This window comes from Heptranchias perlo, chromosome 18, assembly GCF_035084215.1.
Source record: "Heptranchias perlo isolate sHepPer1 chromosome 18, sHepPer1.hap1, whole genome shotgun sequence".
In the NCBI taxonomy this organism is placed as follows: Eukaryota; Metazoa; Chordata; class Chondrichthyes; order Hexanchiformes; family Hexanchidae; genus Heptranchias; species Heptranchias perlo.
The window spans coordinates 57857979-57884708 of record NC_090342.1 but is presented as its reverse complement, the minus strand read 5'-3'; the positions used below and the strand labels follow the sequence as shown (position 1 = coordinate 57884708).

The 26730-nt window shown below is 40.0% G+C and overlaps 1 protein-coding gene across 5 annotated transcripts in view; it reads right to left on the bottom strand.

The window, feature by feature from the left end:
- Positions 1–26730, bottom strand: part of usp18 (ubiquitin specific peptidase 18) — a 158548-nt gene that overhangs the window by 49074 nt on the left and 82744 nt on the right. For all 5 annotated transcript variants that reach the window (XM_067999967.1, XM_067999969.1, XM_067999970.1 and 2 more), the window contains one exon: positions 11137–11280. In XM_067999967.1, the coding sequence (XP_067856068.1) occupies positions 11137–11280 (144 nt within the window). The remainder of the gene's footprint in view (positions 1–11136; positions 11281–26730) is intronic.

The following is a 26730-nucleotide window of genomic DNA, read 5'->3' as shown; positions in this document are numbered from 1 at the left end:
AGTTAGTCCCATTCCCCCGCTCTTTCCCTGTAGCCCTGCAAATTTTTCCTCTTCAAATATTTATCCAGTTCTTTTTTGAAAGCCACGATTGAATCTGCTTCCACCACCCCCTCAGGCAGCGCATTCCAGATCATAACTACTCGCTGCATAAAAAAGTTTTTCCTCATGTCGCCTTTGGTTATTTTGCCAATTACCTTAAATCAATGTCCTCTGGTTCTTGACCTTTCCACCAATGAGAACAGTTTCTCTTTATTTATTTTATCAAAACCCTTCATGATTTTGAACAACTCTATCAAATCTCCTCACAACCATCTCTGTTCCAAGGAGAACAACCCCAGCTTCTCCAGTCTATCCACGTAACTGAAGTCCCTCATCCCTGGAACCATTCTAGTAAATCTCTCCTGAATCCTCTCTAAGGCATTCACATCCTTCCTAAAGTGCGGTGCCCAGAATTGGACATAATACTCCAGTTGTGGCCGAACCAGTGTTTTATAAAGGTTCATCATGACTTCCATACTTTTGTACTCTATGCCTCTATTTATAAAGCCCAGGATCCCGTATGCTTTTTTAACCGCTTTCTCAACCTGCCCTGCCACCTTCAAAGATTTGTGCACATATACCCCCCGATCTCTCTGTTCCTGTACCCCTTTAGAATTGTACCATTTAGTTTATGTTGCCTCTCCTCATTCTTCCTACCAAAATTATCACTTCGCTCTTCTCTGGGTTAAATTTCATCTGCCACGTAGCCACCCATTCCACCAGCCTGTCCATATCCTCTTCAATTCTATCACTAGAATTAACTCCCTACCTGACAGCACTGTGAGAACCTTCACCACACGGACTGCAGCGGTTCAAGAAGGCGGCTCACCACCACCTTCTCCAGGACAATTAGGGATGGGCAATAAATGCTGGCCTTGCCTGCGACGCCAACATCCCATGAACGAATAAAAAAAAATCCTCCTCACTGTTCACTACCCTTCCAAGTTTTGTGTCATCTGCAAATTTTGAAATTGTGCCCTGTACTCCCAAGTCCAAGTCATTAATATATATCAAGAAAAGCAGTGGTCCCAGCACCGACCCCTGGGGAACACCACTGTACACCTCCCTCCAGTCCAAAAAACAACCAACCATTCACCACTACTCTCTGTTTCCTGTCCCTTAGCCAATTCTGTATCCATGCTGCCACTGCCTCTTTTATTCCATGGGCTTCAATTTCATTGACTGTCAAGGGCTTTTGGACGCCCTGAGATCTAACGCCCTGTGAAAGGCGTTCTTTAAATGCAAGTTCTTTCTTTCAGACAGTGGTGTTCCCCAGGGGTCAGTGCTGGGACCACTGCTCTTTTTGATATATTAATGACCTGGACTTGGGTATAGAGGGGATAATTTCAAAGTTTGCAGATGACATGAAACTCGGAAATGTAGTAAACAATGTGGAGGATAATAACTGACTTCAGGAGGACAGAGACAGACAGTTGTGCAGCGGGCACAGGGTGAACAACTTTGGAGTTTGGTAAGTGTGGGAGCTCGGTGAAGTGGGGAAGGAGGTGCTCCTTTGCTTTACCTAACTTTTTCCGCAGAGCGGTGGACCTGAGCAGCAGCAGACCGAGGCCCGAGAGTGGGGATAAAAGCAGCAGCAGACCGAGGCCCGAGAGTGGGGATAAAAGCAGCAGCAGACCGAGGCCCGAGAGTGGGGATAAAAGCAGCAGCAGACCGAGGCCCGAGAGTGGGGATAAAAGCAGCAGCAGACCGAGGCCCGAGAGTGGGGATAAAAGCAGCAGCAGACCGAGGCCCGAGAGTGGGGATAAAAGCAGCAGCAGACCGAGGCCCGAGAGTGGGGATAAAAGCAGCAGCAGACCGAGGCCCGAGAGTGGGGATAAAAGCAGCAGCAGACCGAGGCCCGAGAGTGGGGATAAAAGCAGCAACAGACCGAGGCCCGAGAGTGGGGATAAAAGCAGCAACAGACCGAGGCCCGAGAGCGGGGATAAAAGCAGCAACAGACCGAGGCCCGAGAGCGGGGATAAAAGCAGCAGCAGACCGAGGCCCGAGAGGGGGGATAAAAGCAGCAGCAGACCGAGGCCCGAGAGTGGGGATAAAAGCAGCAACAGACCGAGGGCCGAGAGTGGGGATAAAAGCAGCAACAGACCGAGGGCCGAGAGTGGGGATAAAAGCAGCAGCAGACCGAGGCCCGAGAGTGGGGATAAAAGCAGCAGCAGACCGAGGCCCGAGAGTGGGGATAAAAGCAGCAGCAGACCGAGGCCCGAGAGTGGGGATAAAAGCAGCAGCAGACCGAGGCCCGAGAGTGGGGATAAGAGCAGCAGCAGACCGAGGCCCGAGAGTGGGGATAAGAGCAGCAGCAGACCGAGGCCCGAGAGTGGGGATAAAAGCAGCAGCAGACCGAGGCCCGAGAGTGGGGATAAAAGCAGCAACAGACCGAGGCCCGAGAGTGGGGATAAAAGCAGCAGACCGAGGCCCGAGAGTGGGGATAAAAGCAGCAGCAGACCGAGGCCCGAGAGTGGGGATAAAAGCAGCAGCAGACCGAGGCCCGAGAGTGGGGATAAAAGCAGCAGCAGACCGAGGCCCGAGAGTGGGGATAAAAGCAGCAGCAGACCGAGGCCCGAGAGTGGGGATAAAAGCAGCAACAGACCGAGGCCCGAGAGTGGGGATAAAAGCAGCAGCAGACCGAGGCCCGAGAGTGGGGATAAAAGCAGCAGCAGACCGAGGCCCGAGAGTGGGGATAAAAGCAGCAGACCGAGGCCCGAGAGTGGGGATAAAAGCAGCAGCAGACCGAGGCCCGAGAGTGGGGATAAAAGCAGCAGCAGACCGAGGCCCGAGAGCAGGGATAAAAGCAGCAGCAGACCGAGGCCCGAGAGTGGGGATAAAAACAGCAGCAGACCGAGGCCCGAGAGTGGGGATAAAAGCAGCAGCAGACCGAGGCCCGAGAGCAGGGATAAAAACAGCAACAGACCGAGGCCCGAGAGTGGGGATAAAAACAGCAGCAGACCGAGGCCCGAGAGTGGGGATAAAAACAGCAACAGACCGAGGCCCGAGAGTGGGGATAAAAACAGCAACAGACCGAGGCCCGAGAGTGGGGATAAAAACAGCAGACTGAGGCCCGAGAGCAGGGATAAAAACAGCAGCAGACCGAGGCCCGAGAGTGGGGAAAGAGAGAGCTGTTCCGTTGGGAGAGATTACACCTGAACCATGCTGGGACCAGAGTTCCAGCAAATCGAATAACTAGGGAGGTAGATAGGGCTTTAAACTAAATAAGGGGAGGGTCCCGGTGGAGAGAAATCTAGAATGCTAAAGAGAAAAGACAAGGAAGCAGTGCAGGAAAGTGATTGGGGTAAGGATAATCAGATTGTGTCAGGAAGGGACAGAGCGTACAAACAAAAGAGTGCACTAACAAATAGGGTTCGGGTAAGAAAAATGGTAATAAGACAAATAGGGCCATTGAACAAAAAATGTTAAGATGTCTAAAAATGTTAAAAAGACAAATCTAAAGGCACTATCTGAATGCACGAAGCATTCGTAATAAGGTAGACGAATTAACAGCGCAAATAGACGTAAACGGATCCGATATAATTGCGATTACGGAGACATGGCTGCAGGGTGACCAAGGCTGGGAGCTGAATATCCAAGGGTATTCGATATTGAGGAAGGACAGGCAAAAAGGAAAAGGAGGTGTGACGGTATTGTTAGTAAAGGATGAAATCGGAGCAATAGTGAGAAAGGATATTGGCTCAGAAAAGCACGACGTAGAATCAGTCTGAGTGGAGTTAAGAAGCACCAAGGGGCAGAAAACACTGGTGGGAGTTGTCACTCGGCCTCCAAAGGGTAGTGTTAATGTAGGGGACGGCATCAAACAGGAAATTAGAGATGCATGTAACAAGGGTACTACAGTAATCATGGGTGACTTTGATCTATGGAAAGACTGGCCAAACCAAATTAGCAATAATACTGTGGAGGATGAATTCCTGGAGTGTGTACGAGATGGTTTTTCAGATCGTTGAGGAGCCAACCAGGGAACAGGCTATCCTAAATTGGGTATTGTGCAATGAGAAGGGGTTAATTAATAATCTTGTTGTGTGGGGTCCTTTAGGGAAGAGTGACCATAACATGATAGAGTTCTTCATTAGGATGGAAAATGAAGTAGTCCAATCCGAAACTAGGGTCCTCAATCCAAACAAAGGAAACTATGAAGGTATGAGGAGTGAGTTGCCTATGATAGATTGGGAAGTTTCATTAAAAGGCATGACGGTGGATAGGCAATGACTAACATTTAAGGAACGAATGCATGAATTGCAACAATTATACATTCCTTTCTGGTACAAAAACACAAAAGGAAAAGCAGCCCAACCATGGCTAACAAAAGAAATTAAGGATAGTATTAGATCCAAAGAGGAGTCATATAAAGTTGCCAGAAAAAGTAGCAAGCCTGAGGATTGGGAGCAGTTTAGAATTCAGCAAAAAAGGACCAAGGGATTGATTAAGAGGGGAAAAATAGAGTATGTGAGTAAACTTACAAGGAGCATAAAAGCGGACTGTACAAGTATGTAAAAAGAAAAAGATTAGTGAGGACAAACGTAGGTCTCTTACAGCCAGAAACGGGAGAATTTATAATGGGGAACAAGGAAATGGCAGAGCAATTAAACAAATACTTTGGTTCTGTCTTCACGGAAGAGGACACAAATAACTTCCAGAAATGCTAGGGAACCAATGGACTAGTGAGAAGGAGGAATTAAAGGAAATTAGTATTAGTAAAAAAATAGTGCTGGAGAAATTAATGGGACTGAAAGCCGATAAATCCCCAGGGCCTGATAATCTGCATCCCAGAGTACTAAAAGAGGTAGCCATGGAAATAGTGGATGCATTGGTTGTCATCTTTCAAAATTCTACAGATTATGGAACAGTTCCTGCAGATTGGAGGGTGGCAAATGTAACCCCACTATTTAAAAAAGGAGGGAGAGAAAACAGGGAATTACAGACCGGTTAGCCTAACATCAGTAGTAGGGAAAATGCTAGAGTCTGTTATAAAGGATGTGATAACAGGAAACTTAGAAAATATCAACGGGATTAGACAAAGTCAACATGGATTTATGAAAGGGAAATCATGTTTGACAAACCTACTGGAGTTTTTTGAGGATGTAACTGGTAGAATAGATAAGGGAGAACCAGTGGATGTGGTTTATTTGGATTTTCAGAAGGCCTTTGATAAAGTCCCACATAAGAGGTTAGTGTGCAAAATTAAAGCACATGGGATTGGAGGTAATATTCTGGCATGAATTGAAAATTGGTTAACAGACAGGAAACAGAGAGCAGGAATGAATGAGTCTTTTTTGGGGTGGCAGGCAGTGACTAGTGGGGTATCGCAGGGATCGGTGCTTGGGCCCCAGCTATTCACAATCTATATCAATGATTTGGATGACGGAACCAAATGTAATATTTCCAAATTTGCCGATGACACAAAACTAGGTGGGATTGTGAGTTGTGAGGAGGATGCAAAGAGGCTTCAAGGCGATTTAGACAAGTTGAGTGAGTGGGCAAATACATGGCAGATGCAGTATAATGTGGATAAATGTGAAGTTATCCACTTCGGAAGGAAAAACAGAAAGGCAGAGTATTATTTAAATGGTGATAGATTGGGAAATGTTGATGTACAAAGGGACCTGGGTGTCCTTGTACACCACTCACTGAAAGCAAACATGCAGGTGCAGCAAGCAGTTAGGAAGGCAAATGGTACGTTGGCCTTCATTGCAAGAGGATTTGAGTACAGGAGCAAGGATGTCTTACTGCAGTTATACAGGGCCTTGGTGAGACCACACGTGGAGTATTGTGTATTTTGGTCTCCTTACCTAAGAAAGGATTTACTTGCCAAAGAGGGAGTGCAGCGAAGGTTCACCAGACTGATTCCTGGGAATGGCAGGACTGTCGTTTGAGGAGGGATTGAGTCGACTCGGCCTGTATTCACTCGAGTTTAGAAGAATGAGAGGGGATCTCATTGAAACATATAAAATTCTGACAGGGCTAGACAGACTGGATGCAGGGAGGATGTTTCCCCTGGCTGGGGGGTCCAGAATGAGGGGTCACAGTCTTAGGATATGGAGTAGGACATTTAGGACTGAGATGAGGAGAAATGTCTTCACTCAGAGGGTGGTGAACCTGTGGAATTCTCTACCACAGAAGGCTGTGGAGGCCAAGAGAGGAGGGGGAGTTGCGTTCTTGATTAGGGAGAACATCACGGCAGTAGTGAGAGGGGATATATCCGAGGGTTCGCCCACTGAGTCCATATGGGTAGAACTGAAAAATAAGAAGGGAGAGATCACTTTGATAGGATTGTACTACAGACCCCCAAATAGTCAACGGGAAATTGAGGAGCAAATATGTAAGGAGATTACAGACAGCTGCAAGAAAAATAGGGTGGTAATAGTAGGGGACTTTAACTTTCCCAACATTGACTGGGACAGCCATAGCATTAGGGGCTTGGATGGAGAGAAATTTGTTGAGTGTATTCAGGAGGAATTTCTCATTCAGTATGTGGATGGCCCGACTAGAGAGGGGGCAAAACTTGACCTCCTCTTGGGAAATAAGGAAGGGCAGGTGACAGAAGTGTTAGTGAGGGATCACTTTGGGACCAGTGATCATAATTCCATTAGTTTTAAGATAGCTATGGAGAAGGATAGGTCTGGCCCAAAAGTTAAAATTCTAAATTGGGGAAAGGCCAATTTTGATGGTATTAGACAGGAACTTTCAGAAGTTGATTGGGAGAGTCTGTTGGCAGGCAAAGGGACGTCTGGTAAGTGGGAGGCTTTCAAAAGTGTGTTAACCAGGGTTCAGGGTAAGCACATTCCTTATAAAGTGAAGGGCAAGGCTGGTAGAAGTAGGGAACCTTGGATGACTCGGGAGATTGAGGCACTAGTCAAAAATAAGAAGGAGGCATATGACATGCATAGGCAGCTGGGATCAAGTGGATCCCTTGAAGAGTATAGAGATTGCCGGAGTAGAGTTAAGAGAGAAATCAGGAGGGCAAAAAGGGGATATGAGATTGCTTTGGCAGATCAGGCAAAGGTGAATCCAAAGAGCTTCTACAAATACATAAAGGGCAAAAGGGTAACTAGGGAGAGAGTAGGGCCTCTTAAGGATCAAAAAGGTCATCTAAGTGCGGAACCACAAGAGATGGGTGAGATCCTGAATGAATATTTCACATCGGTATTTACGGTTGAGAAAGGCATGGATGTTAGGGAACTTGGGGAAATAAATAGTGATGTCTTGAGGAGTGTACATATTACAGAGAGGGAGGTGCTGGAAGTCTTAACGCGCATCAAGGTAGATAAATCTCCGGGACCTGATGAAATGTATCCCAGGACGTTATGGGAGGTTAGGGAGGAAATTGCGGGTCCCCTAGCAGAGATATTTGAATCATCCACCGCTACAGGTGAGGTGCCTGAAGATTGGAGGGTAGCAAATGTTGTGCCTTTGTTTAAGAAGGGCGGCAGGGAAAAGCCTGGGAACTACAGACCAGTGAGCCTGACATCTGTAGTGGGTAAGTTGTTAGAGGGTATTCTGAGGGACAGGATCTACAGGCATTTGGAGAGGCAGGGACTAATTAGGAACAGTCAGCATGGTTTTGTGAGAGGAAAATCATGTCTCACGAATTTGATTGAGTTTTTTGAAGGGGTAACCAAGAAGATAGATGAGGGCTGTGCAGTAGACGTGGTCTACATGGACTTCAGCAAAGCATTTGACAAGGTACCGCATGGTAGGTTGTTACATAAGGTTAAATCTCATGGGATCCAAGGTGAGGTAGCCAATTGGATACAAAATTGGCTTGACGACAGAAGACAGAGGGTGGTTGTCGAGGGTTGTTTTTCAAACTGGATGCCTGTGTCCAGCGGTGTGCCTCAGGGATCGGTGCTGGGTCCGCTGTTATTTGTTATTTATATTAATGATTTGGATGAGAATTTAGGAGGCATGGTTAGTAAGTTTGCAGATGACACCAAGATTGGTGGCATTGTGGACAGTGAAGAAGGTTATCTAGGATTGCAACGGGATCTTGATAAATTGGGCCAGTGGGCCGATGAATGGCAGATGGAGTTTAATTTAGATAAATGTGAGGTGATGCATTTTGGTAGATCGAATCGGGCCAGGACCTACTCCGTTAATGGTAGGGCGTTGGGGAGAGTTATAGAACAAAGAGATCTAGGAGTACAGATTCATAGCTCCTTGAAAGTGGAGTCACAGGTGGATAGGGTGGTGAAGAAGGCATTCAGCATGCTTGGTTTCATTGGTCAGAACATTGAATGCAGGAGTTGGGATGTTTTGTTGAAGATGTACAGGGCATTGGTGAGGCCACACTTGGAGTACTGTGTACAGTTCTGGTCACCCTATTATAGAAAGGATATTATTAAACTAGAAAGAGTGCAGAAAAGATTTACTAGGATGCTACCGGGACTTGATGGTTTGACTTACAGGGAGAGGTTAGACAGACTGGGACTTTATTCCCTGGAGAGTAGGAGGTTAAGGGGTGATCTTATAGAAGTCTATAAAATAATGAGGGGCATAGATAAGGTCGATAGTCAAAATCTTTTCCCAAAGGTAGGGGAGTCTATAACGAGGGGGCACAGATTTAAGGTGAGAGGGGAGAGATACAAAAGGATCCAGAGGGGCAATTTTTTCACTCAAAGGGTGGTGAGTGTCTGGAACGAGCTGCCAGAGGCAGTAGTAGAGGCGGGTACAATTTTGTCTTTTAAAAAGCATTTGGACAGTTACATGGGGAAGATGGGTATCGAGGGATATGGGCCAAGTGCAGGCAATTGGGACTAGCTTAGTGGTATAAACTGGGCGACATGGACATGTTGGGCCGAAGGGCCTGTTTCCATGTTGTAACTTCTATGATTCTATGATTCTATGATAAGTCACTGAATATCTTTAAGAAGGAGACAGATAGATTTCGAGGCACAAAAGGCATCAAGTGGTATGGGGAGAGAGCGGGAATATGGTATTGAGATAGAGGATCAGCCATGATCATATTGAATGGTGGAGCAGGCGCGAAGGGCCGAATGGCCTACTCCTGCTCCTATTTTCTTTGTTTCTCTGGTGAAATGGGCAGACACATGGCAGATGAAATTTAACAGAAAAGTGTGAAGTGATGCATTTTGGTCAGAAGAATGAAGAGAGGCAATATAAACTAAATGGTACAAATGTAAATGGGGTGCAAGAACAGAGGCCTGGGGGTGTATGTACACAAGTCTGAGAACGTGGCAGGACAAGTTGAGAAGGCTGTTAAAAAAAAAACATACTGGATCCTGGGTTTATAAATGGAGGCATAGAGTACACAAGCAAGGAAGTTATGCTAAACTTTTATAAAACACTGGTTAGGCTCCAGCTGGAGTATTGTGTTCAATTCTGGGCACCACACTTTAGGAAAGATGTCAAGACCTTAGAGGGTGCGGAAGAGATTTACTAGAATGGTTCCAGGGATGAGGAACTTCAGTTATGTGGAGCGATTGGAGAATCTGGGGTTTTCCTTAGAACAGAGAAGGTTACGGGGAGATTTGATCGAGGTGTTCAAAATCATGAAGGGTTTTGATAGAGTAAATAAGGAGAAACTGTTTCCAGTGTCAGAAGGGTCGGTAACCAGAGGACACAGATTTAAGGTGATCGGCAGAAGAACCAGAGGCAACATGAGGATAAATTTTTTATGCAGTGAGTTGTGATGATCTGGAATGCGCTGCCTGAAAGGATGGTGGAAGCAGATTCAATAATAACTTTCAAAAGGGAATTAGATAAATACTTGAAATGGTAGAACTTGCAGGGTTGTGGGGAAAGAGCAGGGGAATGGGACTAATTGGATAACTCTTTCAAAGAGCTGGCACAGGCACAATGGGCTGAATGGCCTGCTCCTGTGATGTATCATTCTATGATACGATTCCATGATTCTCTTTATCCTGTTAAGTATTTTACACGCCTCTGAGGCTCCCCTTTGGATGCTTTTTTTTAGTTTCTACAACCCTGTTGGCCAGGGGGCTGCAGAAACTACTGAATTCCAAACTGCTGACACACAGGCAAAAGTAACTTTTGAACTGAAGTAACCTGAGTTCAGTCGCTGGCCTGAGCTGGCTGGAACCGGTTTGAATTAGCTAAGTTTTGTGAAAGACAAAGGAGATATGATAAGACACAAGTCCTTATTTAGAAAAGGAGTAATGAGGTAATGCTACCTAAGTCCTTGGGACAGAGCCAATGAGGAGAAGACACAGACTAGGCGAGCAAGCCTAAACCAACGGGAGAGAGAGAGACAGCACAGCTTGAAGAGATAAGATTCGGAATAAGAATGAAGAATCTGGGGCATGGAGCCAGAGCAAAGACTCTGGAGACCAACCATCGCGGAAGTAGAAGACCCGACGTCAGGGACGTAGCGACGACGTCAAGAGAGAGAGAGAACTGAACGCCTGGCCAGCGTCAGCTCTCCTTTTCAGGTATTATCCTTTATATTCTGTGACCACTCAGGGAGTGTCAGAGAAACCTAGTGGGTGTGCATTTAGATCCTAGTTTGGGTATAAAACTGTAAAACCTGGTGCAAACTGCATGTCTGTATCTAACCACACGTATAAGCTACATGTACATGATCTAACGCCGTGAATAAAGCGAATTGAGAGTTAAGGGAGAATTGACTCTTCTCTTTCTACTAAGCCAATAACCGTAACCGGTGACCTCCGGTCAACAACCCCATCCTATCAAACCTAGCTCACTCCTCTAACACGCACCCTCATGCTTGTTACCCTCCTCTACTCTGCGTTTAGGGCCTGGATGGCTCCCTATGTCCCAGTACTCTAGATGCAGCCTGAACATAGCCCTCTATCGCCTGAGCGAGGCCACTGTGTTTGCGATCTGATAATATAACCCAGCACTTGTCTTGTTTATTGCTGCCTCACACTATTTGGGCCTGCTGAGTCAATTAACGCCCATTGTCTCTTTCAATTGCCCCTTGGTAAGTTCCATTCCCCTCGGAGTGCCCGTGACCTCATTCTTATATCCAACAAGCAATCCCTTGCATTGTCCACGTGGAATATCATTTGCCACTGATCGGCCTGGAATTCTACAGTTTCTAAATCACAAAAGCAATATGATGATTCCACCTACCAGCTTCAAACTTCTGTGAACCCCCATACCCGACAATGGCAGAGGGAGGCTCCACATACTGCTGTCTTTCACACTCACTTTGCCACACTGACAATTCACAAACTCCTCCAGTTTGATCTCATACAAACTCTTCATCTCCTCAGCCTGTTCAGGAGTAAAAATGGGGAACAATTAATTTTACTCCAACAAAATTGAACAAATGTTAAGAGTAACAATATGAAGAGTACACGTCAAGAGCAACAATGTAAAGTGTGCACATCAAGAGCAACATTGTGGAGAGTAAACAATGACTGAGAATGATTGTGGAGAGGAAACATTGACTGAGTATGATTGTGGAGAGTAAACATTGAATGAGAATGATTGTGGAGAGTAAACATTGACTGAGTATGATTGTGGAGAGTAAACATTGACTGAGTATGATTGTGGAGAGTGAACATTGACTGACTATGATTGTGGAGAGTGAACATTGACTGAGAATGATTGTGGAGAGTAAACATTGAATGAGTATGATTGTGGAGAGTAAACATTGACTGAGAATGATTGTGGAGAGGAAACATTGACTGAGTATGATTGTGGAGAGTAAACATTGACTGAGTATGATTGTGGAGAGTGAACATTGACTGACTATGATTGTGGAGAGTGAACATTGACTGAGAATGATTGTGGAGAGTAAACATTGAATGAGTATGATTGTGGAGAGTAAACATTGAGTATGATTGTGGAGAGTAAACATTGACTGAGTATGATTGTGGAGAGTAAATATTGACTGAGTATGATTGTGGAGAGTAAACATTGACTGAGTATGATTGTGGAGAGTGAACATTGACTGAGTATGATTGTGGAAAGTAAACATTGACTGAGAATGATTGTGGAGAGTAAATATCGACTGAGAATGATTGTGGAGAGTAAACATTGACTGAGTATGATTGTGGAGAGTAAACATTGACTGAGAATGATTGTGGAGAGTAAATATTGACTGAGAATGATTGTGGAGAGTAAATATTGACTGAGAATGATTGTGGAGAGTAAACAGTGACTGAGTATGATTGTGGAGAGTAAATATTGACTCATAATGATTGTAAAGAGTAAACATTGACTGAGTATGATTGTGGAGAGTAAACATTGACTGAGAATGATTGTGGAGAGCAAATATTGACTGAGAATGAGTGCGGAGAGTAAATATTGACTGAGAATGATTGTGGAGAGTAAACATTGACTGAGTATGATTGTGGAGAGTAAACATTGACTGAGTATGATTGTGGAGAGTAAACATTGAATGAGTATGATTGTGGAGAGTAAACATTGACTGAGTATGATTGTGGAGAGTAAACATTAATTGACTATGATTGTGGAAAGTAAACATTGACTGAGAATGATTGTGGAGAGTAAATATCGACTGAGAATGATTGTGGAGAGTAAACATTGACTGAGTATGATTGTGGAGAGTAAACATTGACTGAGAATGATTGTGGAGAGTAAATATTGACTGAGAATGATTGTGGAGAGTAAATATTGACTGAGAATGATTGTGGAGAGTAAACATTGACTGAGTATGATTGTGGAGAGTAAACATTGACTGAGTATGATTGTGGAGAGTAAACATTGACTGAGTATGATTGTGGAGAGTAAACATTAATTGACTATGATTGTGGAAAGTAAACATTGACTGAGAATGATTGTGGAGAGTAAATATCGACTGAGAATGATTGTGGAGAGTAAACATTGACTGAGTATGATTGTGGAGAGTAAACATTGACTGAGAATGATTGTGGAGAGTAAATATTGACTGAGAATGATTGTGGAGAGTAAATATTGACTGAGAATGATTGTGGAGAGTAAATATTGACTGAGAATGATTGTGGAGAGTAAACAGTGACTGAGTATGATTGTGGAGAGTAAATATTGACTCAGAATGATTGTAAAGAGTAAACATTGACTGAGTATGATTGTGGAGAGTAAACATTGACTGACCATGATTGTGGAGAGTAAACATTGACTGAGAATGATTGTGGAGAGCAAATATTGACTGAGAATGAGTGTGGAGAGTAAATATTGACTGAGAATGATTGTGGAGAGTAAACATTGACTGAGTATGATTGTGGAGAGTAAACATTGACTGACGATGATTGTGGAGAGTAAACATTGACTGAGAATGATTGTAAAGCGTAAACATTGACTGAGTATGATTGTGGAGAGTAAACATTGACTGAGTATGATAGTGGAGAGTAAACATTGACTGACGATGATTGTGGAGAGTAAACATTGACTGAGAATGATTGTGGAGAGTAAACAGTGACGGACTATGATTGTGGAGAGTAAACATTGACTGAGTATGATTGTGGAGAGTAAACATTGACTGAGAATGATTGTGGAGAGCAAACATTGACTGAGTATGAAAGTGGAGAGTAAACATTGACTGAGTATGATTGTGGAGAGTAAACATTGACTATGATTGTGTAGAGTAAATATTGACTGAGAATGATTGTGGAGAGTAAACATTGATTGAGTATGATTGTGGAGAGTAAACATTGACTGAGTATGATTGTGGAGAGTAAACATTGACTGAGAATGAGTGCGGAGAGTAAATATTGACTGAGAATGATTGTGGAGAGTAAACATTGACTGAGTACGATTGTGGAGAGTAAATATTGACTGAGAATGCTTGCGGAGAGTAAATATTTACTGAGAATGATAGTGAAGAGTAAACATTGACTGAGTGTGATAGTGAAGAGTAAACATTGACTGAGTATGATTGTGGAGAGCAAACATTGACTGAGGATGATTGTGGAGAGTAAACATTGATTGACTATGATTGTGGAGAGTAAACATTGACTGAGAATGATTGTGGAGAGTAAATATTGACTGAGTATGATTGTGGAGAGTAAACATTGACTGAGTATGATTGTGGAGAGTAAACATTGACTGAGTATGATTGTGGAGAGTAAACATTGACTATGATTGCGGAGAGTAAACATTGACTGAGAATGATTGTGGAGAGTAAACATTGATTGAGTATGATTGTGGAGAGTAAACATTGACTGAGTATGATTGTGGAGAGTAAACATTGACTGAGTACGATTGTGGAGAGTAAATATTGACTGAGTATGATAGTGGAGAGTAAACATTGACTGAGTATGATTGTGGAGAGCAAACATTGACTGAGTATGATTGTGTGGAGTAAACATTGACTGAGTATAATTGTGGAGAGTAAACATTGACTGAGAATGCTTGCGGAGAGTAAATATTTACTGAGAATGATAGTGAAGAGTAAACATTTACTGAGAATGATAGTGAAGAGTAAACATTGACTGAGTATGATTGTGGAGAGCAAACATTGACTGAGTATGATTGTGGAGAGTAAACATTGACTGAGTATGATTGTGGAGAGTAAACATTGATTGACTATGATTGTGGAGAGTAAACATTGACTGAGTATGATTGTGGAGAGTAAACATTGATTGACTGTGATTGTGGAGAGTAAACATTGAATGAGTATGATTGTGGAGAGTAAATATTGACTGAGAATGATTGTGGAGAGTAAACATTGACTGAGTATGATAGTGGAGAGTAAACATTGACTGAGTATGATTGTGGAGAGTAAACATTGAATGAGAATGATTGTGGAGAGTAAATATTGACTAAGAATGTTTGCAATGAGTAAACATTGACTGAATATGATTGTGGAGAGTAAACATTGACTGAATATGATTGTGGAGAATAAACATTGACTATGATTGTGGAGAGTAAATATTGACTGAGAATGATTGTGGAGAGTAAATATTGACTGAGAATGATTGCGGAGAGTAAATATTGACTGACTATGATTGTGGAGAGTAAATATTGACCGAGTATGATTGTGGAGAGTAAACATTGACTGAGTATGATTGTGGAGAATAAACATTGACTGAGTAGGATTGTGGAGAGTAAACATTGACTGAGTATGATTGTGGAGAGTAAACATTGACTGAGTATGATTGTGGAGAGTAAACATTGACTGAGTATGATTGTGGAGAATAAACATTGACTGAGTAGGATTGTGGAGAGTAAACATTGACTGAGTATGATTGTGGAGAGTAAACATTGACTGAGTATGATTGTGGAGAGTAAACATTGACTTACTATGATTGTGGAGAGTAAACAGTGACTGAGTATGATTGTGGAGAGTAAACATTGACTGAGTATGATTGTGGAGAGTAAACATTGAATGAGAATGATTGTGGAGAGTAAACATTGACTGAGTATGATTGTGGAGAGTAGACATTGACTATGATTGTGGAGAGTAAACATTGAATGAGTATGATTGTGGAGAGTAAACATTGAATGAGTATGATTGTGGAGAGTAAACATTGACTATGATTGTGGAGAGTAAACATTGCCTATGACTGTGGAGAGTAAACATTGAATGAGAATGATTGTGGAGAGTAAACATTGACTATGACTGTGGAGAGTAAACATTGACTATGATTGTGGAGAGTAAACATTGCATGAGAATGATTGTGGAGAGTAAATATTGACTGAGAATGATTGTGGAGAGTAAACATTGACTGAGTATGATTGTGGAGAGTAAACATTGACTGAGTATGATTGTGGAGAGTAAACATTGACTGAGTATGATTGTGGAGAATAAACATTGACTGAGTATGATTGTGGAGAGTAAACATTGACTGAGTATGATTGTGGAGAGTAAACATTGACTGAGTATGATTGTGGAGAGTAAACATTGACTTACTATGATTGTGGAGAGTAAACAGTGACTGAGTATGATTGTGGAGAGTAAACATTGACTGAGTATGATTGTGGAGAGTAAACATTGAATGAGAATGATTGTGGAGAGTAAACATTGACTGAGTATGATTGTGGAGAGTAGACATTGACTATGATTGTGGAGAGTAAACATTGAATGAGTATGATTGTGGAGAGTAAACATTGAATGAGTATGATTGTGGAGAGTAAACATTGACTATGATTGTGGAGAGTAAACATTGCCTATGACTGTGGAGAGTAAACATTGAATGAGAATGATTGTGGAGAGTAAACATTGACTATGACTGTGGAGAGTAAACATTGACTATGATTGTGGAGAGTAAACATTGCATGAGAATGATTGTGGAGAGTAAATATTGACTGAGAATGATTGTGGAGAGTAAACATTGACTGAGAATGATTGTGCAGAGTAAATATTGACTGAGAATGAGTGCGGAGAGTAAATATTGACGGAGAATGATTGTGGAGAGTAAACATTGAATGAGTATGATTGTGGAGAGTAAACATTGACTGAGAATGATTGTGGAGAGTAAACATTGACTGAGTATGATTGTGGAGAGTAAACATTGAATGAGAATGATTGTGGAGAGTAAACATTGATTGACTATGATTGTGGAGAGTAAACATTGAATGAGTATGATTGTGGAGAGTAAACATTGAATGAGAATGATTGTGGAGAGCAAACATTGATTGACTATGATTGTGGAGAGTAAACATTGAATGAGTATGATTGTGGAGAGTAAACATTGAATGAGTACGATTGTGGAGAGTAAACATTGACTATGACTGTGGAGAGTAAGCATTGACTATGATTGTGGAGAGTAAACATTGCATGAGAATGATTGTGGAGAGTAAATATTGACTGAGAATGATTGTGGAGAGTAAACATTGACTGAGAATTGTTGTGAAGAGTAAATATTGACTGAGAATGAGTGCGGAGAGTAAATATTGACGGAGAATGATTGTGGAGAGTAAATATTGACGGAGAATGATTGTGGAGAGTAAACATTGACTGAGTATGATTGTGGAGAGTAAAAATTGACTGAGTATGATTGTGGAGAGTAAACATTGATTGACTATGATTGTGGAGAGTAAACATTGAATGAGTATGATTGTGGAGAGTAAACATTGACTATGATTGTGGAGAGTAAACATTGAATGAGAATGATTGTGGAGAGTAAATATTGACTATGATTGTGGAGAGTAAACATTGACTGAGTATGATTGTGGAGAGTAAAAATTGACTATGATTGCGGAGAGTAAACATTGAATGAGTATGATTGTGGAGAGTAAACATTGACTATGATTGTGGAGAGTAAACATTGAATGAGAATGATTGTGGAGAGTAAATATTGACCGAGTACGATTGTGGAGAGTAAACATTGAATGAGAATGATTGTGAAGAGTAAATATTGACTGAGAATGATTGCGGAGAGTAAATATTGACTGAGAATGATAGCAGAGAGTAAACATTGACTGAGTATGATTGTGGAGAGTAAACATTGACTGAGTACGATTGTGGAGAGTAAATATTGACTGAGTATGATCGTGCAGAGTAAACATTGACTGAGTATGATTGTGGAGAGCAAACATTGACTGAGTATGATAGTGAAGAGTAAACATTGACTGAGTATGATTGTGGAGAGTAAACATTGACTGAGTATAATTGTGGAGAGCAAACATTGACTGAGTATGATTGTGTGGAGTAAACATTGACTGAGTATAATTGTGGAGAGTAAACATTGACTGAGAATGCTTGCGGACAGTAAATATTTACTGAGAATGATAGTGAAGAGTAAACATTTACTGAGAATGAAAGTGAAGAGTAAACATTGACTGAGTATGATTGTGGAGAGCAAACATTGACTGAGTATGATTGTGGAGAGTAAACATTGACTGAGTATGATTGTGGAGAGTAAACATTGATTGACTATGATTGTGGAGAGTAAACATTGACTGAGTATGATTGTGGAGAGCAAACATTGACTGAGTATGATTGTGTGGAGTAAACATTGACTGAGTATGATTGTGTAGAGTAAACATTGACTGAGTATAATTGTGGAGAGTAAACATTGACTGAGAATGCTTGCGGACAGTAAATATTTACTGAGAATGATAGTGAAGAGTAAACATTTACTGAGAATGATAGTGAAGAGTAAACATTGACTGAGTATGATTGTGGAGAGCAAACATTGACTGAGTATGATTGTGGAGAGTAAACATTGACTGAGTATGATTGTGGAGAGTAAACATTGATTGACTATGATTGTGGAGAGTAAACATTGACTGAGTATGATTGTGGAGAGTAAACATTGATTGACTGTGATTGTGGAGAGTAAACATTGACTGAGAATGATTGTGTAGAGTAAATATTGAATGAGTATGATTGTGGAGAGTAAATATTGAATGAGTATGATTGTGGAGAGTAAACATTGAATGAGTATGATTGTGGAGAGTAAACATTGAATGAGAATGATTGTGGAGAGTAAATATTGACGAAGAATGATTGCAAAGAGTAAACACTGACGGAGAATGATTGTGGAGAGTAAACATTGACTGAGTATGATAGTGGAGAGTAAACATTGACTGAGTATGATTGTGGAGAGTAAACATTGAATGAGAATGATTGTGGAGAGTAAATATTGACTAAGAATGATTGCAATGAGTAAACATTGACTGAATATGATTGTGGAGAGTAAACATTGACTGAATATGATTGTGGAGAATAAACATTGACTCTGATTGTGGAGAGTAAACATTGACTGAGAATGATTTTGTAGAGTAAACATTGACTGAGAATGATTGTGGAGAGTAAACATTGACTGAGAATGATTTTGTAGAGTAAACATTGACTGAGAATGATTGTGGAGAGTAAATATTGACTGAGAATGATTGTGGAGAGTAAATATTGACTGAGAATGATTGTGGAGAGCAAACATTGACTGAGAATGATTGTGGAGAGTAAATATTGACTGAGAATGATTGTGGAGAGTAAATATTGACTGAGAATGATTGTGGAGAGTAAATATTAGCTGAGAATGATAGTGAAGAGTAAACATTTACTGAGAATGATAGTGAAGAGTAAACATTGACTTACTATGATTGTGGAGAGTAAACATTGACTGAGTATGATTGTGGAAAGTAAACAGTGACTGAGTATGATTGTGGAGAGTAAACATTGACTGAGTATGATTGTGGAGAGTAAACATTGACTGAGTATGATTGTGGAGAGTAAACATTGACTGAGTATGATTGTGGAGAGTAAACATTGAATGAGTATGATTGTGGAGAGTAAACATTGACTTACTATGATTGTGGAGAGTAAACAGTGACTGAGTATGATTGTGGAGAGTAAACATTGACTGAGTATGATTGTGGAGAGTAAACATTGAATGAGAATGATTGTGGAGAGTAAACATTGACTGAGTATGATTGTGGAGAGTGGACATTGACTATGATTGTGGAGAGTAAACATTGAATGAGTATGATTGTGGAGAGTAAACACTGAATGAGTATGATTGTGGAGAGTAAACATTGACTATGATTGTGGAGAGTAAACATTGCCTATGACTGTGGAGAGTAAACATTGAATGAGAATGATTGTGGAGAGTAAACATTGACTATGACTGTGGAGAGTAAACATTGACTATGATTGTGGAGAGTAAACATTGCATGAGAATGATTGTGGAGAGTAAATATTGACTGAGAATGATTGTGGAGAGTAAACATTGACTGAGAATGATTGTGGAGAGTAAATATTGACTGAGAATGAGTGCGGAGAGTAAATATTGACGGAGAATGATTGTGGAGAGTAAACATTGAATGAGTATGATTGTGGAGAATAAACATTGACTGAGTATGATTGTGGAGAGTAAACATTGACTGAGTATGATTGTGGAGAGTAAACATTGACTGAGTATGATTGTGGAGAGTAAACATTGACTTACTATGATTGTGGAGAGTAAACAGTGACTGAGTATGATTGTGGAGAGTAAACATTGACTGAGTATGATTGTGGAGAGTAAACATTGAATGAGAATGATTGTGGAGAGTAAACATTGACTGAGTATGATTGTGGAGAGTAGACATTGACTATGATTGTGGAGAGTAAACATTGAATGAGTATGATTGTGGAGAGTAAACATTGAATGAGTATGATTGTGGAGAGTAAACATTGACTATGATTGTGGAGAGTAAACATTGCCTATGACTGTGGAGAGTAAACATTGAATGAGAATGATTGTGGAGAGTAAACATTGACTATGACTGTGGAGAGTAAACATTGACTATGATTGTGGAGAGTAAACATTGCATGAGAATGATTGTGGAGAGTAAATATTGACTGAGAATGATTGTGGAGAGTAAACATTGACTGAGAATGATTGTGCAGAGTAAATATTGACTGAGAATGAGTGCGGAGAGTAAATATTGACGGAGAATGATTGTGGAGAGTAAACATTGAATGAGTATGATTGTGGAGAGTAAACATTGACTGAGAATGATTGTGGAGAGTAAACATTGACTGAGTATGATTGTGGAGAGTAAACATTGAATGAGAATGATTGTGGAGAGTAAACATTGATTGACTATGATTGTGGAGAGTAAACATTGAATGAGTATGATTGTGGAGAGTAAACATTGAATGAGAATGATTGTGGAGAGCAAACATTGATTGACTATGATTGTGGAGAGTAAACATTGAATGAGTATGATTGTGGAGAGTAAACATTGAATGAGTACGATTGTGGAGAGTAAACATTGACTATGACTGTGGAGAGTAAGCATTGACTATGATTGTGGAGAGTAAACATTGCATGAGAATGATTGTGGAGAGTAAATATTGACTGAGAATGATTGTGGAGAGTAAACATTGACTGAGAATTGTTGTGAAGAGTAAATATTGACTGAGAATGAGTGCGGAGAGTAAATATTGACGGAGAATGATTGTGGAGAGTAAATATTGACGGAGAATGATTGTGGAGAGTAAACATTGACTGAGTATGATTGTGGAGAGTAAAAATTGACTGAGTATGATTGTGGAGAGTAAACATTGATTGACTATGATTGTGGAGAGTAAACATTGACTGAGTATGATTGTGGAGAGTAAAAATTGACTATGATTGCGGAGAGTAAACATTGAATGAGTATGATTGTGGAGAGTAAACATTGACTATGATTGTGGAGAGTAAACATTGAATGAGAATGATTGTGGAGAGTAAATATTGACCGAGTACGATTGTGGAGAGTAAACATTGAATGAGAATGATTGTGAAGAGTAAATATTGACTGAGAATGATTGCGGAGAGTAAATATTGACTGAGAATGATAGCAGAGAGTAAACATTGACTGAGTATGATTGTGGAGAGTAAACATTGACTGAGTACGATTGTGGAGAGTAAATATTGACTGAGTATGATCGTGCAGAGTAAACATTGACTGAGTATGATTGTGGAGAGCAAACATTGACTGAGTATGATAGTGAAGAGTAAACATTGACTGAGTATGATTGTGGAGAGTAAACATTGACTGAGTATAATTGTGGAGAGCAAACATTGACTGAGTATGATTGTGTGGAGTAAACATTGACTGAGTATAATTGTGGAGAGTAAACATTGACTGAGAATGCTTGCGGACAGTAAATATTTACTGAGAATGATAGTGAAGAGTAAACATTTACTGAGAATGAAAGTGAAGAGTAAACATTGACTGAGTATGATTGTGGAGAGCAAACATTGACTGAGTATGATTGTGGAGAGTAAACATTGACTGAGTATGATTGTGGAGAGTAAACATTGATTGACTATGATTGTGGAGAGTAAACATTGACTGAGTATGATTGTGGAGAGCAAACATTGACTGAGTATGATTGTGTGGAGTAAACATTGACTGAGTATGATTGTGTAGAGTAAACATTGACTGAGTATAATTGTGGAGAGTAAACATTGACTGAGAATGCTTGCGGACAGTAAATATTTACTGAGAATGATAGTGAAGAGTAAACATTTACTGAGAATGATAGTGAAGAGTAAACATTGACTGAGTATGATTGTGGAGAGCAAACATTGACTGAGTATGATTGTGGAGAGTAAACATTGACTGAGTATGATTGTGGAGAGTAAACATTGATTGACTATGATTGTGGAGAGTAAACATTGACTGAGTATGATTGTGGAGAGTAAACATTGATTGACTGTGATTGTGGAGAGTAAACATTGACTGAGAATGATTGTGTAGAGTAAATATTGAATGAGTATGATTGTGGAGAGTAAATATTGAATGAGTATGATTGTGGAGAGTAAACATTGAATGAGTATGATTGTGGAGAGTAAACATTGAATGAGAATGATTGTGGAGAGTAAATATTGACGAAGAATGATTGCAAAGAGTAAACACTGACGGAGAATGATTGTGGAGAGTAAACATTGACTGAGTATGATAGTGGAGAGTAAACATTGACTGAGTATGATTGTGGAGAGTAAACATTGAATGAGAATGATTGTGGAGAGTAAATATTGACTAAGAATGATTGCAATGAGTAAACATTGACTGAATATGATTGTGGAGAGTAAACATTGACTGAATATGATTGTGGAGAATAAACATTGACTCTGATTGTGGAGAGTAAACATTGACTGAGAATGATTTTGTAGAGTAAACATTGACTGAGAATGATTGTGGAGAGTAAACATTGACTGAGAATGATTTTGTAGAGTAAACATTGACTGAGAATGATTGTGGAGAGTAAATATTGACTGAGAATGATTGTGGAGAGTAAATATTGACTGAGAATGATTGTGGAGAGCAAACATTGACTGAGAATGATTGTGGAGAGTAAATATTGACTGAGAATGATTGTGGAGAGTAAATATTGACTGAGAATGATTGTGGAGAGTAAATATTAGCTGAGAATGATAGTGAAGAGTAAACATTTACTGAGAATGATAGTGAAGAGTAAACATTGACTTACTATGATTGTGGAGAGTAAACATTGACTGAGTATGATTGTGGAAAGTAAACAGTGACTGAGTATGATTGTGGAGAGTAAACATTGACTGAGTATGATTGTGGAGAGTAAACATTGACTGAGTATGATTGTGGAGAGTAAACATTGACTGAGTATGATTGTGGAGAGTAAACATTGAATGAGTATGATTGTGGAGAGTAAACATTGACTTACTATGATTGTGGAGAGTAAACAGTGACTGAGTATGATTGTGGAGAGTAAACATTGACTGAGTATGATTGTGGAGAGTAAACATTGAATGAGAATGATTGTGGAGAGTAAACATTGACTGAGTATGATTGTGGAGAGTGGACATTGACTATGATTGTGGAGAGTAAACATTGAATGAGTATGATTGTGGAGAGTAAACACTGAATGAGTATGATTGTGGAGAGTAAACATTGACTATGATTGTGGAGAGTAAACATTGCCTATGACTGTGGAGAGTAAACATTGAATGAGAATGATTGTGGAGAGTAAACATTGACTATGACTGTGGAGAGTAAACATTGACTATGATTGTGGAGAGTAAACATTGCATGAGAATGATTGTGGAGAGTAAATATTGACTGAGAATGATTGTGGAGAGTAAACATTGACTGAGAATGATTGTGGAGAGTAAATATTGACTGAGAATGAGTGCGGAGAGTAAATATTGACGGAGAATGATTGTGGAGAGTAAACATTGAATGAGTATGATTGTGGAGAGTAAACATTGACTGAGAATGATTGTGGAGAGTAAACATTGACTGAGTATGATTGTGGAGAGTAAACATTGAATGAGAATGATTGTGGAGAGTAAACATTGATTGACTATGATTGTGGAGAGTAAACATGAATGAGTATGATTGTGGAGAGTAAACATTGAATGAGAATGATTGTGGAGAGTAAACATTGATTGACTATGATTGTGGAGAGTAAACATTGAATGAGTATGATTGTGGAGAGTAAACATTGATTGACTATGATTGTGGAGAGTAAACATTGAATGAGTATGATTGTGGAGAGTAAACATTGAATGAGTACGATTGTGGAGAGTAAACATTGACTATGACTGTGGAGAGTAAACATTGACTATGATTGTGGAGAGTAAAAATTGCATGAGAATGATTGTGGAGAGTAAATATTGACTGAGAATGATTGTGGAGAGTAAACATTGACTGAGAATGATTGTGAAGAGTAAATATTGACTGAGAATGAGTGCGGAGAGTAAATATTGACGGAGAATGATTGTGGAGAGTAAACATTGACTGAGTATGATTGTGGAGAGTAAACATTGACTGAGAATGATTGTGGAGAGTAATTATTGACTGAGAATGATTGTAAAGAGTAAACATTGACTGAGTATGATTGTGGAGAGTAAACATTGACTGAGTATGATTGTGGAGAGTAAACAGTGACTGAGTATGATTGTGGAGAGTAAACATTGATTGACTATGAATGTGGAGATTAAACATTGAATGAGAAAGATTGTGGAGAGTAAACATTGATTGACTATGAATGTGGAGATTAAACATTGAATGAGAAAGATTGTGGAGAGTAAATATTGACTGAGAATGATTGTGGAGAGTAAACATTGACTGAGTATGATTGTGGAGAGTAAACATTGACTATGATTGTGGAGAGTAAACATTGAATGAGTATGATTGTGGAGAGTAAACATTGACTATGATTGTGGAGAGTAAACATTGACTATGACTGTGGAGAGTAAACATTGAATGAGAATGATTGTGGAGAGTAAATATTGACTGAGAATGATTGTGGAGAGTAAATATTGACTGAGAATGATTGTCGAGAGTCAACATTGACTGAGAATGATTGTGGAGAGTAAACATTGACTGAGAATGATTGTGAAGAGTAAATATTGACTGAGAATGAGTGCGGAGAGTAAATATTGACGGAGAATGATTGTGGAGAGTAAACATTGACTGAGTATGATTGTGGAGAGTAAACATTGACTGAGAATGATTGTGGAGAGTAATTATTGACTGAGAATGATTGTAAAGAGTAAACATTGACTGAGTATGATTGTGGAGAGTAAACATTGACTGAGTATGATTGTGGAGAGTAAACAGTGACTGAGTATGATTGTGGAGAGTAAACATTGATTGACTATGAATGTGGAGATTAAACATTGAATGAGAAAGATTGTGGAGAGTAAACATTGATTGACTATGAATGTGGAGATTAAACATTGAATGAGAAAGATTGTGGAGAGTAAATATTGACTGAGAATGATTGTGGAGAGTAAACATTGACTGAGTATGATTGTGGAGAGTAAACATTGACTATGATTGTGGAGAGTAAACATTGAATGAGTATGATTGTGGAGAGTAAACATTGACTATGATTGTGGAGAGTAAACATTGACTATGACTGTGGAGAGTAAACATTGAATGAGAATGATTGTGGAGAGTAAATATTGACTGAGAATGATTGTGGAGAGTAAATATTGACTGAGAATGATTGTCGAGAGTAAACATTGACTGAGAATGATTGTGGAGAGTGAACATTGACTGAGTATGATTGTGGAGAGTACACATTGACTGAGAATGATTGTGGAGAGTAAACATTGACTGAGTATGATTGTGGAGAGTAAACATTGACTGAGTATGATTGTGGAGAGTAAACATTGAATGAGAATGATTGTGGAGAGTAAACATTGAACGAGAATGATTGTAAAGAGTAAACATTGAATGAGAATGATTGTGGAGAGTAAACATTGATTGACTATGATTGTGGAGATTAAACATTGAATGAGAAAGATTGTGGAGAGTAAATATTGACTGAATATGATTGTGGAGAGTAAACATTGACTATGATTGTGGAGAGTAAACATTGAATGAGAATGATTGTGGAGAGTAAATATTGACTGAGTATGATTGTGGAGAGTAAATATTGACTGAGAATGATTGTGGAGAGTAAACATTGACTGACTATGATTGTGGAGAGTAAACATTGACTGAGTATGATTGTGGAGAGTAAACATTGACTGAGAATGATTGTGGAGAGTAAACATTGACTGAGAATGATTGTGGAGAGTAAACATTGACTGAGTATGATTGTGGAGAGTAAACATTGAATGAGAATGATTGTGGGGAGTGAACATTGACTGAGAATGATTGTGGAGAGTAAACATTGACCGAGTACGATTGTGGAGAGTAAACATTGAATGAGTATGATTGTGGAGAGTAAATATTGACTGAGAATGATTGTGGAGAGTAAATATTGACTGAGAATGATTGTCGAGAGTAAACATTGACTGAGAATGATTGTGGAGAGTAAACATTGACTGAGTATGATTGTGGAGAGTAAACATTGACTGAGTATGATTGTAAAGTGTAAACATTGACTGAGTATGATTGTGGAGAGTAAACATTGAATGAGAATGATTGTGGAGAGTAAACATTGATTGACTATGATTGTGGAGATTAAACATTGAATGAGAAAGATTGTGGAGAGTAAATATTGACTGAATATGATTGTGGAGAGTAAACATTGACTATGATTGTGGAGAGTAAACATTGAATGAGTATGATTGTGGAGAGTAAACATTGAATGAGTATGATTGTGGAGAGTAAACATTGACTATGATTGTGGAGAGTAAACATTGCCTGTGACTGTGGAGAGTAAACATTGAATGAGAATGATTGTGGAGAGTAAATATTGACTGAGAATGATTGTGGAGAGTAAACATTGACTGAGAATGATTGTGGAGAGTAAATATTGACTGAGAATGAGTGCGGAGAGTAAATATTGACGGAGAATGATTGTGGAGAGTAAACATTGAATGAGTATGATTGTGGAGAGTAAACATTGACTGAGAA